General features: G+C 39.2%; 1 protein-coding gene across 2 annotated transcripts in view; it reads right to left on the minus strand.

Moving 5' to 3' along the window:
• Positions 1-692: 692 nt before the first annotated feature.
• Positions 693-18689, minus strand: part of LOC104588542 (sodium/hydrogen exchanger 6) — a 77435-nt gene continuing 59438 nt past the window's right edge. Inside the window, exons 20-22 of one of the 2 annotated variants that reach the window (XM_010246504.3) lie at positions 17176-17273; positions 17004-17086; positions 693-1096 (exon numbers count right to left, since the gene is read on the minus strand). In XM_010246504.3, the coding sequence (XP_010244806.1) occupies positions 1050-1096; positions 17004-17086; positions 17176-17273 (228 nt within the window). In that variant the 3' untranslated portion in view covers positions 693-1049. Of the gene's footprint in view, positions 1097-2707; positions 5053-17003; positions 17087-17175; positions 17274-18689 lie in introns of those variants that run through there. The other variant, XM_088896560.1, reaches the window with a different exon arrangement.

An 18689-nucleotide genomic window follows, 5' to 3' on the forward strand; every position in this document is an offset into this window, starting at 1 on the left:
ACTTTCATAAAAGTGTTTTTATAAAAGTAATTTAATAAAAATGCTTTCAAAGGGTATATTTAAAAATTTGAAAAAAATGAAGGACAAAATAGTCACAAATGCTTATTTAAGTGCTTATTAGAAAAAAAGACTACCAAACATGCAATATAAAATAAGTGATTATTTAAAAAATAAGCACTTAAAAAATTGGGTGCCAAATGCAAATAAGTGCTTATTCGAATAAGCACTTTTTCAAGCACTTATTCAATAAACACTTTCTTTTAACTTAAGCACTCCCAAACGTGGCCTTAACCTCTTATTTAAAATCAATCGAGTAGTCTAATACAAAAATAAGAATGCAGAGATCACCAAGTAGACCAATACGAAAATAAGAGTGCAAGAGATCACTGTTTAAGCAGGTCCGTTTCAGAATAAAAAAATCTCTGGGGAATTAGAATCAAAATGGTCTATCCCCCGCTTGTTTGGTTCAATCGGGAATTGGACCAGGAGTAGAAATCGGATTCAAATTCTGTCCAACCAGTAGAACTGGAATGAGCCAAACCCTTTCAACAGCTAGATGCATGCCAACAAATATGCATGCACACACTAGGGGGCCCAAATGACTATAAATATATAGATAGATGCATAATAAACATATATTTTAATAGTTTAAGCTACGTATGAATTGCCAGAAACACAGGAAATGTTAAAGATGATGAAATTCAATGTTGGGTGAACTATCTGGTATTAGATGGCTTAAAACCATGATTACAACATGTAGCATGACAAGTATTCTGTTTTTTGAGGACACTAACATAATTTTCTCAAGTATATGTACAATGAATAGTTATACTTTTAATAACCGGTCAACTCTGCATTTTCCTTTTTATAACATTCATGATGATATTACATGAACATGCCATGTAGGGAAGTGGTTGCAATTAGAGCATCGCTCTTGTCACAACTGATCCATGCGTCTATCTTATAGCGACATACATGCATAGGGTTCTTATAGTACACTGTAGTGTTAATTTTCCTGTACCATCAGCGATTTGATCAGTAAAGCAGATTCAGCGATGTCTATGGGAAACCTCTCCTCTCCCGTCTTCCGGCTCATCTGTTTGACAAAAAGGAAAGAAACAATACTAGGTTGTTAGCTCTTAGATGCACAAGATTTTTTGGGAAAACAGACATATCTGACCCTAAAGTCCACAAATAAGAAAAAGGAAAGATACAAAAACCAGGTAGCAATTAAATCACACCCTTTTTTATACCCATAACTAATTGCTCTCTGTCTGTGCTATGTATTAGAAATTTGTAGCAGGATATGCCGAAATGACTTTCACGAATGGGAAAAGAATCATCATCATCATCCATGCCTTATCCCAACTATATAGGGTCTTCCACATGAATCCTATTTTCACCAATCTAAAAGCCATATCCACTGTTAAATTATTAGTGCTTAAAATCATTTTTTACTACTACCCATGTCCTTTTTGGTCTATCCCTAGCTCTTCTAGCCCCTTCCACTTGTAACAAATCATTTCTTCTAACTGGAGCTGTCGGTGGCCTTCTATGCACGTGACAAAACCATCTTAGTCTACTATTTCTCCTTTTTTTTATACCCTATTTCAATAGGGGTGAAATACATCAACTACAAGGGTGAAAAGGAAAAGGGGTCAGAGAGTCGCCTTGTATTAATCCTCTACATGTATGAAAGAAATCCTTAACTACACCTTTGACAAAAACTGAGCAATGGCAAGAATTTAAGCACCCTTAAATCCAACTTGCACACAAAGCCTTGACAGCCAAATCTCCTCATATCTTCCACACACTCATTATAAATAAGGATTTGATCATAAATTTATAGATGCACTTCTCTAACCCCCAAAGAAAGCACATTATCCAAGATTTTGTAGATGCTAGTCACTAGACTAATAGGCCTTAAGTCCTTAGGGTGCCTAGCTCCTGATTTCTTATGGATGAGAGCTAAGAAAGTGGCATTGACTCCTGGCCTAAATCTATGCCTGTCTACAAACTCTAGCAAAACTTCAAAGAGATCATCTTTAATCACATCCAACCAATCTTGGTAAAAAAGCCATAGTGAAACCATTCGTACCTGGGGCTTTAGATCTGTCCATCAACAAAACCACTTTCTTTATCTCTTCTTCCCCAAAATTTCTCTCAAGCCATCGAGTACTTAATCAATCTTGGCCACTCTAGATCTTCCATAATCTGCCTAGAGTTCAAGGGTCTCCTAAAAAAAGGCTTAAAATGCTCCACAAAGATTCTAGCTATTTACCTTACCCACAAAGTTCGTCCTCCTTCCATTGACCAAGGCAAGAAAGTATTTACCTAACTTACCCACAACATTCAAGGGTCCCTACCTCCTGAACAAGAAATAAGAAAGGGAAAATATCCCCACCACGAAGGGAGCATGATCTCCCTTTGTCCTCTTATTCACAAAGGGAGCATGAGCCCAATGCTGGTGCAGGTCACATGTCTTCCTCACGTATAGAAATTTGATGGGTGGGCATGGGTGATGTAGGACCAGCTCACTTCTAGTTCTTAGAGAATGTTGACTGATCTTCCTTGATCAGAATTTTATGGTTGTTAATGACTGTAATGGCTTCTTGAAGGATAATAGAGAAAATGAGGAGAGAAAGAAGAGAGAAAATGCATGGAATCACTTATGGGGTGCCTAGAATCACTCTAGGGCATGGGAATCATTCACCATAGATAGCATAAGCTGAAGAAAACTAAATAAACTTCATTGCCTTTTGTGTTAAACATCCATACATATTTATAGACTCTAAACTCATAATAATCCAAGGAATCAAACTATTAGACTCAATAATTCTTGTAGGTCTCAAACTAAGCTATTTATATCCTATTTCAATTCAAAGAAGACTCAATAACTCTAATCCTACTTATGCAACTCTGAAATTTTAAACATAAACAAACTATAAATATACAATCAAACCCTATTATTGGACCCTATAGAAAAATTATAAAATGGCAAAAATACCCTTGATGTTCAATTCAGTCTAAATCCCAAGTACCATCACTATGCCTGTGAACTGAATTGAGAGCGAGAAGAAAACAGATTTAGGGGTGTCATGAATAGTCGACCCCCACCCCAAAGAGTCTTTTATACTAAAGAGATAAAAGGTATGTACAGTTACAAGAATGCCCTTACAGGGCTAAAAGATAAAAAGAACAAATAAAATAATAAGAATACGATACTGTACAACAAGGACTACTCTAATAATGTACATCAAGATATATCTTCACACTGCCCCTCAAACTGATGTGGAGGCATCAGTATCAGTTTGCCCACAAGAATGAGATATCGACTTTTAGTCATGGCCTTGGTGAAGATGTCAGCAATCTGCATGTGAGAGGCTATATGAGGAAGAGATATAGAAACTGCAACAAGGTCTCTAATAAAGTGGCAATCCACCTCGATATGTTTAGTTCTCTCATGAAAGACTGGATTAGATGCGATCTTGATAGCGCTGGTGTTGTCGACATACAGAGGGATAGGAATAAGAAGAGAAATACCAAGATCTATGAAAAGGGACTTCAGCCAAACAATCTCGCTACATGCAGAAGACATAGCTCTATACTCGGCTTCAGGAGAAGACTTAGATCTTGCAGTTCCCGGAGATGAGACAATCACCCATGAAGACGCGCCACCCAGTAGTGAATCGACGAGTGTCAGGGCAACCAGCCCAATTAGCATCAGCATAAACCCTCAACTGTATGGATGATGAGGAAGAGAAAAACAATCGCTGAGAGGTTGTGTCTCCAACATAACGGATGACGCAGCGAACAACAGCCATATGAGGTTGTCGCAGTGCAGAGACAAATTGACTGACAACCTAAACAGCATGTGAAATATCAGGCTTGGTCATAGTAAGATAGATCAAAGAGCCAACAAACTGATGGTACAAGGTAGCATTAGGAAGGATGAGGCCTTCGGATTTAGATAGCTTGACGTTCAGCTCCAAGGGGTATCAACATGTTTCTCATCAGTGATTCCAGCTAGTTTGATGAGATCAGAGGCGTATTTTTGTTGACAAATAAAAACCCTCGACTGCTACAATGAACCTCCAAACCCATGAAGTGAGAGGACCCAGGTCCTTCATGTGAAATGAGTTATGAAGTAAGGACTTCAGCTCACAAATGCTGTCATGATCATCCCTTGTTTGAAGCATGTCATCAACATACAATAGGAGAATAGTGATACCCTAGGGTCTTCTCTTAACAAAGAGGGAGTAGTCAGAGGAACTCTTATTATACCCAGCTGCAATAACAACATCCCGGAAGTGCTCAAACCAAGCCCTAGGTGCTTGCTTCAGGCCATATAAAGACTTCTTCAGGTGACAGACATGTGAAGGATCACAGCAATATCCAAGCGGAGGTTTCATGTAGAAAAGCATTCTTCACATCTAATTGGTAAATAGTCCAAGAATAAACAACAGATATGGCCACAAGAGTCCGAACTGTGGTGATCTTAGCAACCAGGGCAAATGTTTCTTCGTAATCAATCTCATATTTCAAATTGTATCCTTGGGCAACTAATCTGGCCTTATATCGATCAAGAGAACCATCTGACTTCAGTTTGGTCGTATAGACCCAATGGCTTCCAACAATAGAAGCATCAGGAGGAGCTGGCACAAGATCCCAAGTATCATTCTCATGGAGGGCTTGAATTTCGGCATCCATAGCTTCTTTCCACTGAGAACTTCTAATGGCTTGCTGATAAGATCTAGGGATATCTGTGGAAGAAAGTACAACAGAAAAGGAACTATGGTTTGAAGAAAAAACATAGTAGTCAGGAGGTCGAGAGATACGGGTATAATGACGAAGTGGAATAACTGAACTACCATCTAAAATAGGAGGATCTTGGGTCAAGGTATCACTTACAGAGGATATCTGAGATGAATGCTCTGGACCGGGTGGAAGGGGGGTTGTAGGCGCAAGAGCCGGGACACATAGCCACTTGCAGGTGAAGACAAGAAGTTCTCTCTCAATTGAGGAAATAGTAGTGTCATTTGAGTCAAAGTCCTGCAAAACAGAGATTGAAGGAGCAGACAATCTAGTAGCCCCAACAAAGGAGATATGTTCAAGAAACACAACATTCCGAGAAATCCGAATACGACAAATAGCATGGTCATAATACAAAAATCCTTTGTGGTCAGGACTATATCCCACAAAGGCATACATAGCAGACTGAGTAGTTAATTTATATCATTCACGAACAGGAAGATGAACAAAACAAAGACAACCAAAAACATGAAGGGTAGATAAATCTGGGGGATAACCAAAAAGTTTTTGGAAGGGAAAAGTGTTGCCTAGAACAAAGGATGAGAAAAAATTGATCAAATACACGGTTGTACTAGCTGCTTCTACCCAAAACGAAGTTGGAGTATGAAACTCCCGTAGTAATGTCCGCGCAACACTAAGAATATGTCCATTCTTCTGTTCAGCCACACCATTCTATTGTGGAGTGTCTGGGCAGCTGCATTGAGACTGAATTCCATAACTCCTCGAGTATGCTAGGAAGTCTCCATCTCTATATTCTCCCCCTGAATCGAAGCGGAGGATAGTCACATTGCACTTGAACCGATTTTGCACCATAGTATGAAACAATTTAAATGCACCAAAGATTTCTGATTTGTGCCGCAAAAAATAAATCCAAGTATATCTGGTATAATCATCTATAAATAATACGAAATATTTGTACCCCAATCGTGAAGTAATAGAAGCAGACCAAACATCACTATGTATTATCTCAAAAGGTTTAGTGGCATGTTCAGATCTATGAAGAAATGGTCAAACATGACTTTTACTCAAACAACACGTAGTGCAAGAAACATCAAACGTATCAACAGGAGGAATTTTATTCTTAATCAAACCAGAGTCAAACAAAAATTTTAATTTTTGGGAATATGGATGACCTAATCGTTTATGCCATAAATCCCAAACATTATTTCTATAACTCAATAGAGAATCAGACAAAGAAGAACTAAGTAAAGATGAGGATGCCCCTGATTGAGATTTCTCGAACTCCAACACAAATAGATGGCCCAGCCTACGCCCCTTCCCTTTCACCTTCCCAGTGTACCGGTCCTGTATCAAGCAACCATCATGAGAAAATGTGACAACATTTCCTTCATCAACAAGTTGGCCAACAGAAATCAGATTAGTAGTAAGGTTGGGTACTAAGAGGGTTTTGGAGAGAGAAGGATCTGGTTGGTGACAGTTGAAGGGACATATCATTACTACCAATGATGTCTAACTTTTCACCACTAGCAGTAATAATATGTTTATGGTGAGTTTTAGTGAAAGGGATTGGGTGATTGAGGTAGACTCCTGTCATATGGTTGGTGGCACCTGAATCTATAATCCAAGCATGTGAAGGGGAAGAACAATATGCAGAGAACTTACTAGACAAGCCAATAGCAGAGAAAGCAGAGGAAATAGCAAAAGATACCAGTTGCCGAGCCCTTTCTTCATCCATTACACCTGTTGATTCACCTTTCACTGAAGACTCACCCTTGGTAGATACAGTGTCTGTTGCTGGTCCATCTGTTGCCTGATAGGCTCGGGGCTGAGTCTTTTTCTAAGAGCCCTTAGCTGGTCGGACTGGATAGTTTGGAATGATGTGACCATGCTGTTTGCAATAGGTACACACATTCTTCTTCTTACAGTGAGATGCAATATGTCCAAAACCCTTACACTCATAGAACTGGGTTTTGGAGAAGTCCTTGGAGGTTGGTTTCTTACCCTCATGAGCAACAAAGGTTGTTTCAGCCCCAACTTCAGCCATCTTCCCATCAAACCCGACTACAGTGAGAAGTCTAGTCTCTTCCCTCAGAAGTTCCCCTAAAATAGAATCCATATCTGGAAGTGTTCCCCTACTCAGAATGTTGGACCTGATTATCTCATATTCAAGTCTAAGTCTCATCAAGAACTGAGTTACCTTTCTCTTCTCAAAGTGCTTCTGAAGATATTTCCCACACTCTACCGGATCCAAGGGTTCAATGTGAACAATCTCATTTTTAGCCCATAAATCAAGAAAGCCAGACTAATACTCCTGTATCCTCTTATCTCCTTGGCTGTAAGAAAATATTTCTGATTCTATCTGATATTGTTTAGATACGTTGGACTGTTGATAGACTTTTTCTAGATACATGTACATCTCATATGCTATTTTCATTCTCCTCATGGGTACAGATTTACGATAATCAATAGAACTCAGAATCCAAGAAACAAGTTTACCATTATCCAACTTCCATTGTTGTAAAGTTTTGGCCTCGGTCTCAGTTGGTTTGGTGACCGTTCCATTTAGATATCCTTCTAAGCCCTTTCCTTCAACATAAAAGTCGAAGTGGAACTTCCACATCCCATAGTTCTGTCCATTCATCTTTACAGGAATGATATGTACAGTTACAAGAATGCCCTTACAGGGCTGAAAGATAAAAAGAACAAATAAAATAATAAGAATACGATATTGGACAACAAGGACTACTCTAATAATGTACATCAAGATATATCTTCACAATGCCATATCAGGACCTGTTGTAAGGCGTTCTTTCTAAAGTAAGTCTTAAAGGGTGTTGATCGATTCCTATCATCTCTCCCCAACTTGAAAGAACTCAACCCTGATGAGTTACAAGCATGGTACCTTTCATAAAGATCTAGGTTGAGATGATGGAAGTTTTGATACCCTCCCATAGCAATAGATATTATTTCCTCATCTAAAACATCCTTTGGATCATTTGGAGCTGCAATAGTTGGCAACTTAGGTCTAGGAGTCTTTAAAGAATCCACATGTCCATGATAAGGAGTTAAGTCCTCAACGTTGAAGATAGGAGTAATTCCCATGTCATCTAGCAACTATAGAACATAGGCATTAGAACTTATCGTCTTGATGATTTTGTAAGGTCCTGCACTCTTTGAGTGGAGCTTCTTATACACACCTTTAGGAAAACCATCTTTGTTAAATCATCAATAACATTAGTTTCTTGAACACTTAATTCATCAACCAACCTTTGTGATGAATCTTGCCCTTGCTTATCCAAATTCTCAGCTGCAACATTTGGAATTTTTCCTTCAACTTCTAGCTTAGGAATCGCCATCTCTATGTGTTTTTCTATCCTTGGTTCTTCAACAAATTCTAGGACTCCTTCCATTGTTGATGTTGGTGGAACTTTCTGCTGTCATGTTGTAACTTTTGAATTAGTTCTAGTTGAACTTGTAACGTAAAGTCACTTCTGTACTAGGATCTACTACAATCAGCACATTTGTATCTTGCACCTGAATATCTTTAACTTTCTCCACTTCCATTTCTTCTTGATCATTAACCTCAAGCTCATCAGGGGTGTTGGAAACTCCAAGAATTTCTGTTTTTTTCTTGGATTGCACCCGCTTGATTTTTAATATCTACAACTTCTTTAGCTTCATCCTCAACTCCAACTCTTGGATAGGCATCAACATGCAAGGAATCATCTACTTTCTTTTCAACATTTTACCTTCTTCCCAGTGGCTTCAAGTCCTTCGTTGTAAACTGTTGCTTCTTCTTTTGCTTGAAATAAGTCAACTCATATATAGATCATCATGGAAGTCCAATTGGATGTATTTTTCTAGCAAAAACCTCTTCATTTCTACCCATGTACTAATTGGATCATTGCATCTATTTTCTAGTCATTGCTCAAGAGTTCTCCACCATACTTCAGCATAACTTGTCAGCTTCATGCACGCAAATATAATCCTTTGTTTGTCAAGCATATCATGCCAATCAAAATATTCTTGTAGTTCAACAAACCAATCAAAGAATGCTTGCAGATCATTACCTCCTTTGAAATCTGGTATTTCCCTTTCTCTTCTAAAATGTTTGAAAACCTTACTCCCATAGTCAACATTATTAGATCTGTTTTCTTCCACCATCTTCTCAAATGAATCAACCAAAGACCCTTCATATGGTTCAGAAACCCAATTATCATTGATTCTACACCTATAAGATTGTTTAGAAGATACCTAGGCCTATAGAATTGGTCACTTTGTGAGAACATAGTGAATAAACCATTAAATCTGATACGAAATTGATGTAAGACCAGCTTAGTTTTAGTCCTTAGAGAATGTTGACTGGTCTTCTTTTATCAGAATTTTATGGTTGTTGATGGCTGTAATGGCTTCCTGAAGGAATAAGAGAGAAAATAGGGAGAGAAATAGGAGAGAAAATGTTTGGAATCACTCACAGGGTGCCTAGAATCACTCTAGGGCATGGGAACCACCCACCATAGTAAGCATAAGCTGAAGAAAACTCAATAAACTTCATTACCTTTTGTGTAAAACGTCCATACATATCTATAGACTCTAAACTCGTAATAATCCTAGGAGTCAAACTGTTAGACTCATTATAGTGTTAGGAGTCAAACTATTAGACTCATAATAGTCTTAAGAGTCAAACTTTTAGACTCAATAATCCTAGTAGGATTTAAACCAAGTTGTCATATCCTATTTCAATTCAAAGAAGACTCAATAACTCTAATCCTACTTATGCAATGACTGAAATTTTAAACATGAACAAACTATAAATAGACAATCAAACCCTATTATTGGACCCTATAGAAAATTGTAAAATGGCAAAAATACCCCTTGGTGTTCAATTTGGTCCAAACCCCAAGCACCATCACTATGCCATATCAGGGCATGTTGTAAGGCCTTCTTCTTTCTAAAATAAGTCTTCAAGGGTGCTGATCGATTCCTATCACTAGGCTTCACGATGTGGGGTGTGATCCCTCTCCTTGATGTGCTTCTTGGGCTGGTGGGCTTGGGATCCTATCAGCTCACCCCTCCTTGGAACCAACCTTGTCCTCAAGGTTGAGATCAAGAAATTGCTGCCTCAGAGTGGAATAGTCCTCCCAAGTAGCTTCTTCTCTGGGTAAATTGGTCCAGATCACCTTAGCCTATTTAGCAAAGTGTTTACCCATTGCTAGTCAATTACCTCCTTTGGTTTAGCTCGAAGCTCTCCTTCATTGAAATCAGACAAGAAAAAGGTTTAAGATGTTGATGTTGGTGGAAATGTTGGTCATCCAAATATATGAAACATGTCGGAAATATTGTAAAAATTATTAGACATGGTGGAAACATTGTGAACTATGCAAAATATAGAATTATATTTTATGAAATGATAAAAGAAGCGTAGGCATGACTTTTAAAATTATTATCTTGTTCCAAATCATTAAACAAATCTAAGAAACTTAGGTTATAGATAAAAGAACACATTCTAAAGTTGCCTTGTAAACCTTAAGATTCAAAGCTTCATGATACAATGAGTTAAAGCAAAATTTAAACTCAGAGAAAATGTAAAAGGTTGTAATAGATCAACCAAATAATCTATTACACAAATAAAAGCTAATATTTAACTTCATGTTTGAAATGAATATTGAACTAGCTGAAAGTGGTAATCGTATAAGTTAGGCAGGCAATATAATTGTTACTCTACATATTTACAACATAATCACCAACTCGTGTTATAATACTATCTCTTATAGTCTAGATAGTGTTGGTAGTGTTTACTAGGGAGTGATTCTAGTAAACTTTCATACTACTACACATGGAAGTGGAAATGGAAATATGTTGTGGAAACTATCTCTTGTACTCCACATAGCGTCGGTAGTGTTCATTGAAGAATATGTTGGTCCTGGTAAAATTTTGTGTCGCTACCCATGGAAATGGAAATATTAGGGAAATTAAGGACATTTTAAACCATGGTCAAGAGTGGGCTAGTGGCAATTGTTAGGTTTAGGTTCTGCTTCAGCAAATAACATGAAACGCTAGGTGCAACCAGGTAGTGGCTGGTAGGTCTAGTTTGTATGAAACAGCGCCAATGCGCTCAAGGATAGTATAAGGCCCATAGCATCGAGGGGCGAACTTTTGCTAGGCTCTCCTGGCCAAAGATGTTTTCCTATAGGGTTGAAGTTTATGGTAGATAGAATCTCCAACTTTGAATTCAACCATCCAGCGCTTCTTATCACATCTTGCCTTATCATTTTCTGGGACCGATGCAGATGGGCCTTGAGGAACTGAATGATCTCAACCCGATTAATAAGCTGTTCTTCCACTTCAGCTACAGGTGTAGATCTCCACTCGTAAGGCAGAAATGAGGGGGGATCCCTTCCATACAATTCCTTAAAGGGATCATACCCATAGAGATGTGAAATGTGGTATTATACCAATATTTGGCCCAAGGTAGCCATTTGACCCATTGACGTGGCCTTTTCTCAACAAAACGCCACAAATAAATCTCTAGCCAATGGTTAACCACCTCGGTTTTCTCATCGGTCTGCGGGTGGCATCTAATCAAATGCTTAAGATATGTACCTTGGACCTTGAAGAATTCTGCCCAGAATTTACTCATGAGAGTTGCATCTCAATCTGAAACAATGGACTATGGGGTCCCATGGAGGCAGGCCACTTCTTGCACAAAAATCCAAGCCAACTGAAACGCTGTATAGGGTTGGGATAATGCAATGAAGTGGCTGTATTTAGAAAGCCTGTCCATAACCACTCAGATAATGGACTTCCCTGCTGAGACCGGCAAACAAGTAACAAAGTCCAAACTGATGTCATCCCACACATGGGATCGAATGGGCAATGGTTGTAAAAACCCGGCTGGTGTGGGGTGTCATATTTGTCCTGGTATAATATGCCAACAATCATCGAACATGGGCCGGACGAAGCATGGAGACCTTTTTCTTCTATAGTGTCAATTAAGGGAATTTGAAATAGAAGTTTTGGTGCCATCTGCCACCACCTGAGCGTAGGATTTGTCAGCCACCAGGCTAAAACTTTGTTCAACACATTTTGACTTTTCCAAACTCTCCAAAACTTTTGGTCTACTTAGAGATTGCCTAATCAATTTTGTGAAACTTCCATTCTTTTGTGCACCAACCACACCCAAGTTGCCACATAAGACTCAACCTTCTATCTACTCATCCCTTTCCTCTCAAGCCTCCTTCCATAGAGTTTGCTAACTAAACCAGCACGGATAGACTGTTCACCCACACTTCCACCTTCCTGGGATATCCTCAGGTTTGACTCCTCGTAGCATAATGGCTGACAGTCGAAGATCTCCCGAAAAGATTCCATCCAAACGAGCTCCACAAAGAGTTGCAATAGAGCTTGCTACGTCCTGCCTCCATAGGTGAAAAGGAAGACAAATAACTCACACAATCACCCCATCTATAATGGAAAAAATCTTTGAGTTTTGACAGAGGAGGCCATTTGAACACAGTCACATAACCATAATCAACTTGGAAGTGTAAGGTTCCATAATCTAACTCACTTTCAAGAGGCTCTAGTAAGGCCTTGCAACTTTCATAAGGGGTTAAGATGAAGGTAGACTTCAGCCTCAGCATTAGAACCAAAAAAGCAGCCACTATTCTCCAGTTGCTTACCTGTTTCTTGATTTCAACCATACACTTGTTTCCCATTCGTCTGACTCAGTGTGTACTATCAGGTTGGAATTGCTTGCATCAAGTACGAATCTATGAGAGAGGAAGTATGTTGTTTCAGGAACTACATCAGTGCATCTTCTCGAATCGTCCCTTAAAGGCTCTCTCCAGAAAGCTTTTTTTCTTCTATTTTCATCCTCAACAACCCCTCCTTTAGAGAACCAGCAATGTCTTTCCAGCCTCAATTTCCTTTCCCTCCAGGAAGGCATACCAACTGTTTTTCCTGTTTTGAATAGAACTCGAAGAGTGCCATAAATGAGCTTTTTGCATTTCTCTTACATTCTACCACAAACCTCCTAACATTGTTTGTCAATAGCTCTTTCGAAACTTCTTACTTTCCTTTCAAACTTGCCTCCTGTATAAAGTTCTCCAGCCACTCGATTGCCTCTAATCCAACCAGAGGAACTGTTGCCTTCTTTGCCTCTCTAATTTTCAGATTTTGAAGCCCCATGATCCTCAACTCCTCAAACAGGAACATTTTTGCCTCTATCTTCAAGAGCTTCCTCCACTGAGTTGCCTCCACAAATCCTTCTTCCATATATATATTTTTTTTTTTTGATCAATAACACTTTCATTAATCATCAGTAGAAAACTTACAGGAGGAAGATAAACACACTTATCTTCCAAGAGTCACTAAGAGCCTCATAAAAGAAAGAAAAAAGAAGAAAAAGAGAAGAATACACTAAAGTTACATCTTGGCCCAAAACAGTGAATTCCTTTCTGCCCCTTGTTTAGCTAAACCGTCAGCTAGGGAATTAGCCGATCTTTTAACCCAACATGTCTTAACTTCCATCTCCTGCACCGGCCACATGAATTTCCTCCTCTCATTGTTATACTTCCATAACCCATTTTGATCTTTAGACAGCCATCCTATCACCACCTCTGAATCCCCTTCAATTATGAGTTTCTTGATGTTCAACTCCTTAGCTTTTCGAACTCCTTCCATAACTGCAAGGATCTCAGCTCTAAGGGAGTCACCCACTCCAATTGGGCCATAGAACATGGCAGAGATGACCCCACTTTCGTCCCTAAAAACACCTCCAATCCCCGATTGCCCCGGATTTCCCCTACTGCATCCATCAACGTTTAATTTCAAGAATCCTCTAGGTGGGGGAGTCCAAACCACTTTCATTACTGACTTGGTCTGTGTGCAATTTGCAATTTGCAATTTCACCCCACTTCCTCAACATGTCATCCACAGTGTAATCTGTGAATAGTTTCAAATATTTCAGCCACTGTACCGCCCTAATATGTATGAGAATATCCTAGAGTTTCTTTCCTCCCACAATGTCCAACATACTGCAGCCCTTAGTCCTCTCCACATTATCCTTCCCCTTTTTATTCGCCACCTGAAAAAGGTGGGGGAGAAAAGACCCTGCAAGTCTGATGGGGGATTTCAACTGCGTCTAAATAAGGAGGAAGCCCAATCCCAAATTGACCTCACAAAGTGGCAAGACACCAGTAAGTGAAAACCAGTCTCCCCATCCGCTTTACATAGAACACACCACTGAGGTGACAAACAAGTATTGGGTCTCTTCTTTTGGAGTAGATCACCAGTGTTAATTCTTTCCAGATAAGCTTCCCAACAAAAACTACCAACCCTAGGAGGTATTGCTCTGCACCAAACCACACCAACAGGGAAAGGGAGGAAGGTAGGACTGGTGGACTGACTTAAGATTTTGAAGAACGAAGCACAAGAGAAGATGCCATTGGGGGTAAGTGTCCAAATTCTAGAGTCCTCCCTAGTGGGGTCTAAGACAGCATTATCAAGAAGTGCAATAAGGCTCAAAATATTATCAAGGTCTGAGTCCCTCAAATCCCTTCTTAAACCCAAGTTCCACCCAATCCCAGAAGTGGAAGAGGACGGGGTGATGAAAGACGAGATTGGCTCATTTTTCAAATCAGATAGAGCATACAAAGAAGGAAATTGATCCTTTAAAGGGGCGCTCCCCACCCAGGTTTGTTCCCAAAATTTTATGGAATTACCGGAATTCAAGTCATACCTGATATTAGGGAAGAAAACTGGTAGCAGGTCATGAATGGCTTTCCAAGGAGAGTTGCTTGTGGTCCTAGCTCTGATTCCAGCGTCCCATCCATTGTCCTCCAGCCCATGTATACTTGCCACTATTTTAGCCCATAGCTTCTCCTTCTCCATAGAGAACCTCCACAACCACTTCCCCAACAGAGTCATATTCCTTCTCCTGATACTCCCAAGCCCCACACCACCACAAGACTTACTCCTACACACTATCTCCCAGCTAACTCTGTGATCCCTCTTCTCCTCTCCTGGCTCCCACAGGAAATCTCTCATAAACTTCTCTAATCTGTTAGCGACCTTCACTGGGATTTTAAACACCGATAGGAAAAAGATGGGTAAGTTAGCAAGCGTGGCCTTAATTAGTATAATTCTTCCACCGAGAGAGAGGTAGTTCTTTTTCCAGGATACCAGTCTTTTTTCAAACCTTTCCACCACCGGGTTCCAAAAGCTCTCTCACATGGGATTATCACCTAATGGCAACCCTAAGTAGTTCAACGGCCACCCCGAAACTTCACACCCCAACAGTTCAGCACTCTCCCTTAGCTCTCCCTCCTCCAGGTTCACCCCCACTATACAACTTTTCCCGAGGTTAACCTTCAAGTTAGACATTTGCTCAAACAATTGTATCACCAACTTCAAGTTCCTGATCAAGCTCACATTACCGCCTTCACAAAATAGAATCGTGTCATCAGCAAACTGTAGGTGAGTGAGGGGGGTTTCCACCCTCCCAACTCTCTAGCCTCTAATGAGCCCCCTATCATCTGCTCTGTGGATCAGTTTCCCCAAAATCTTCGCAATTAGAATGAACAAGAAAAGAGACAGGGGGTCTCCTTGTCTTATACCCCTACTGGCTGGAAAGAAATCTACCACTGTCCCATTCACTAGTATTGAATAATGACAACTCCAGACACAACCCATGATCCACTTGCACCATCTAGCCCCAAACCCAAATTTAGTCAAAACTCTCGTCAAGAAATCCCAGTCCACCAAGTCATAAGCCTTTTCCAAGTCCAACTTACAAACCACTCCCTTCTTCTTATCCCTCTTAAAGTTCTCCACACTCTCATTAGCAATTAAAATCTGATCAATAATTTGTCTCCCACTCACAAATGCTCCTTGATAGTGTGCAATGATATCGGGCAATACCTTCTTCAACCTCATAGACAACACTTTTGCAATGATCTTATACAAGCTATTAACCAGGCTAATTGGCCTAATACATTTATTTCAAATTTATTGTAATAAAGGCAGCATCATAAGTAACAATAACCATGATTTCCAAGGTGACTACAGGATCCTAGTGCTTGTATTTTGTAATATAATCCTTAGAATGTATTCTAATGGCAGATTTTTTATGCTACCTTTCTGGGGTCTTGGGAGGTCTATTGGAAATGCACCTAACCTCAGGAATTTTTTGCATGGTGGCCATTTTCAGACTTGGAACTTGCATTCACATGCTTGCCAGCCCAATATAGAGGTTTTTCTTTATCAGCCCTAATATAGAATTTTACCTACTCACCAAGCAATGACCCCTAAATATATTGGTGTGGAAAATTACTTTGCCCAACTGTTAACTAGGTTGGAAGTTCAAGTCAAATGTAACAAGTCTACTTGGGGAATATATATGGAACTTTTTACAGGGAATACACAGGGGCTGGAAAGATAGATAGAATTGGTAACTGCCATTAACAATCTGCTATGACTTACATGATGAGAAGTATGCAAAAGTTCTGTTTGGTTTCGGTGTAATAATTGGTCAGAATTCTCACCAACAATGGATCATGTGGAGGATATGGCATTAATTGAAAATATAAACATGTCGGTGAATTTTCACCAAGAAAACATGAGATTTATGTCTTATTCGGAATTACTACTTTTCTTTGAAGGGCATATCTAATGTAGACAGGGCTGAAATTCCTGCCCTGGGTTAATAACATTTTGTAGTAAAGAGTTGTATGCCATTAGGGTAAGGCCCAATGTCCTCCACAATGGCTAATTCGGTGGCAGAGTTGAATATTGTAAGTAAGGATTTTATGAGGTAAGACCAGACACCCTCCTCACATAGATTGTAATTTGGATTTAAATTATTGGATCTTCCTTGGGACACAAGGAAATTCTGTGTTAAAAAAACACTCAAGGTAGATTGAACCATATTTATAGCTTACTTACCTGGAATGGTATCTAGGACCAATTTTTCCAGAAAATGACAGCCAGAGTAAAAGAAGACCAGAAAGCTTCCAGGACTGACTTGTAATTTGAAACAAAATATAGCTTCCAGGTTATCAAAATCAAGTTGTCAAGTAATATGGGTAGATGAGTTAGAAAAGGTACAATTACTGAGCACATCAGAATATATATCTAAGGTTCTCCAAAATGTCATTCAACTAACTCAAGCTACATGCTGTTAGAACAATTCTGAAGGTAAGATTGATCTGGAAGGATGATCCTAAACATACCATTATCTTCTTCTTCATCCCAATTTTGAGTAGTAAAGAATGGTGTAAGGTAATTCCTATCCAGTGCAGTGAAAGATGCAGTGCTGCACAAAGAATCCAGAATTCAATGCATTTAGAAATTATGAAAACAGAGTAGACAGTTCCAAAATCACAGAATCCCAAAATGATATACCTCTTGTGAAACTCTTTAAGTTTCATCTTTAACCCGTTCCCTGATGAAGCACCCTCTTCATAAGAAGGAGCTATGTAACCATTGTTCCCTTCAAAGCTCTGGAACAAAAACAAAATGAGAGAAAAATTTATTGCAGGTTTGATGCACAACGAGTTTTGATCAATCACACCAAGTTATGAACCTACATAAATTCCATGTGACAATGTATGAGGTCTAATAAAGCATGCAGGCCGGACACTTTAGAAATGCAGTATAAACCAAAAACATGCATAATGTAGTAACTATCAGCATACTCATGCCTGGTTCATGCATAGTGCTGTACATATATGTTAATATATGATTATGCCATGCTAAGGGATAGATAGCTTTCCAGTGAAAGCTTATCTAGTGGTAAGATATGTTAAAAATGAAACTATACAGAAGTAACACTATTGAACTATTCAATCAATGCAAAGGCAGTGGAACTGCATGATAATTGAAGGACACTTCATCAACACCCTTTGACAGTGATATAATCCCAGTTTTCAGAACTACAGCCACGATTGAGTAAAGTAGTAGTAATAGATTCTTCTAGAAAGCAAACACATTGTATTCCAGTTTTCAGAACTACGGTACCAGTGGTACTGTTGGTCACACCTATCGTGACACCCCCAACATTTTGAGACTCATTGTTGCAAGTCTTCCACTGAATACTTTGTCTCCATCATCCCAACAATACAGGCCTCCAGGAACTGCAATCTTTTCATCTCTCTTCCCTCCAGTATTAAGTAAAAACATTCAGAGCCATCTTTTAAACTGACTTTCCCCTCAGACTACCATGACAACAGTTGAGCTTTTTCTGCAAATGAGCTTTTCCTTTCTCCTTTTTGTTTTCTGTATCGAGTCTTTCCAACTCTGTCAAAATGCCATTCTTCTCTTCTTTCCAACCAACCGTCCATCCCAAAACTGCCTACCCCATCTACCAGTCTTTCTTTCCTCAAGTCTTCTCTCCCTCTGAATCTTCCACCCCTTATAAAACCCATCAGAGGTTTCATTCTGTTCACAATCATTGAGTGGTTAAGGGGGATTGGTTTATGTTTGGTTGATGTTTAGAGATTTGGGAGAGGATATCTAAAACACTGAGGTTCTCTTACTCCCATTTAGGTTGTTCAAAGTCCTTGATCTTCAATAGCTTTTCTTTCCAAGGTAACTCAACTTCCCTTAGTCACCAATATACAGTTTTAAAAACATATTCATATCCTATCTCACTGTATGATTTGTATATTGGGACCATCAATATACCCAATTGATGGAACAAGTTGCGTAGCTTTTTATTTCCTGATTATCCTTCAAGGGTGTCATTTCTTTCATTAAGCTTCAACCACTCTCTCTCTCTCATCTATATCTTTTCTGCATCCACTATAGTGGGGGTTTATCCTTTTTCATTTCCATTTTGATTTAGATATTCTTTTCCATTTCCATTTTCTACATAAACACATAGATATTCTTTTTATCTCTTTTTCTTTTACATCAAC

The sequence above is a fragment of the Nelumbo nucifera genome, chromosome 1, assembly GCF_055504915.1.
Source record: "Nelumbo nucifera cultivar China Antique chromosome 1, China Antique-T2T, whole genome shotgun sequence".
NCBI lineage: Eukaryota > Viridiplantae > Streptophyta > Magnoliopsida > Proteales > Nelumbonaceae > Nelumbo > Nelumbo nucifera.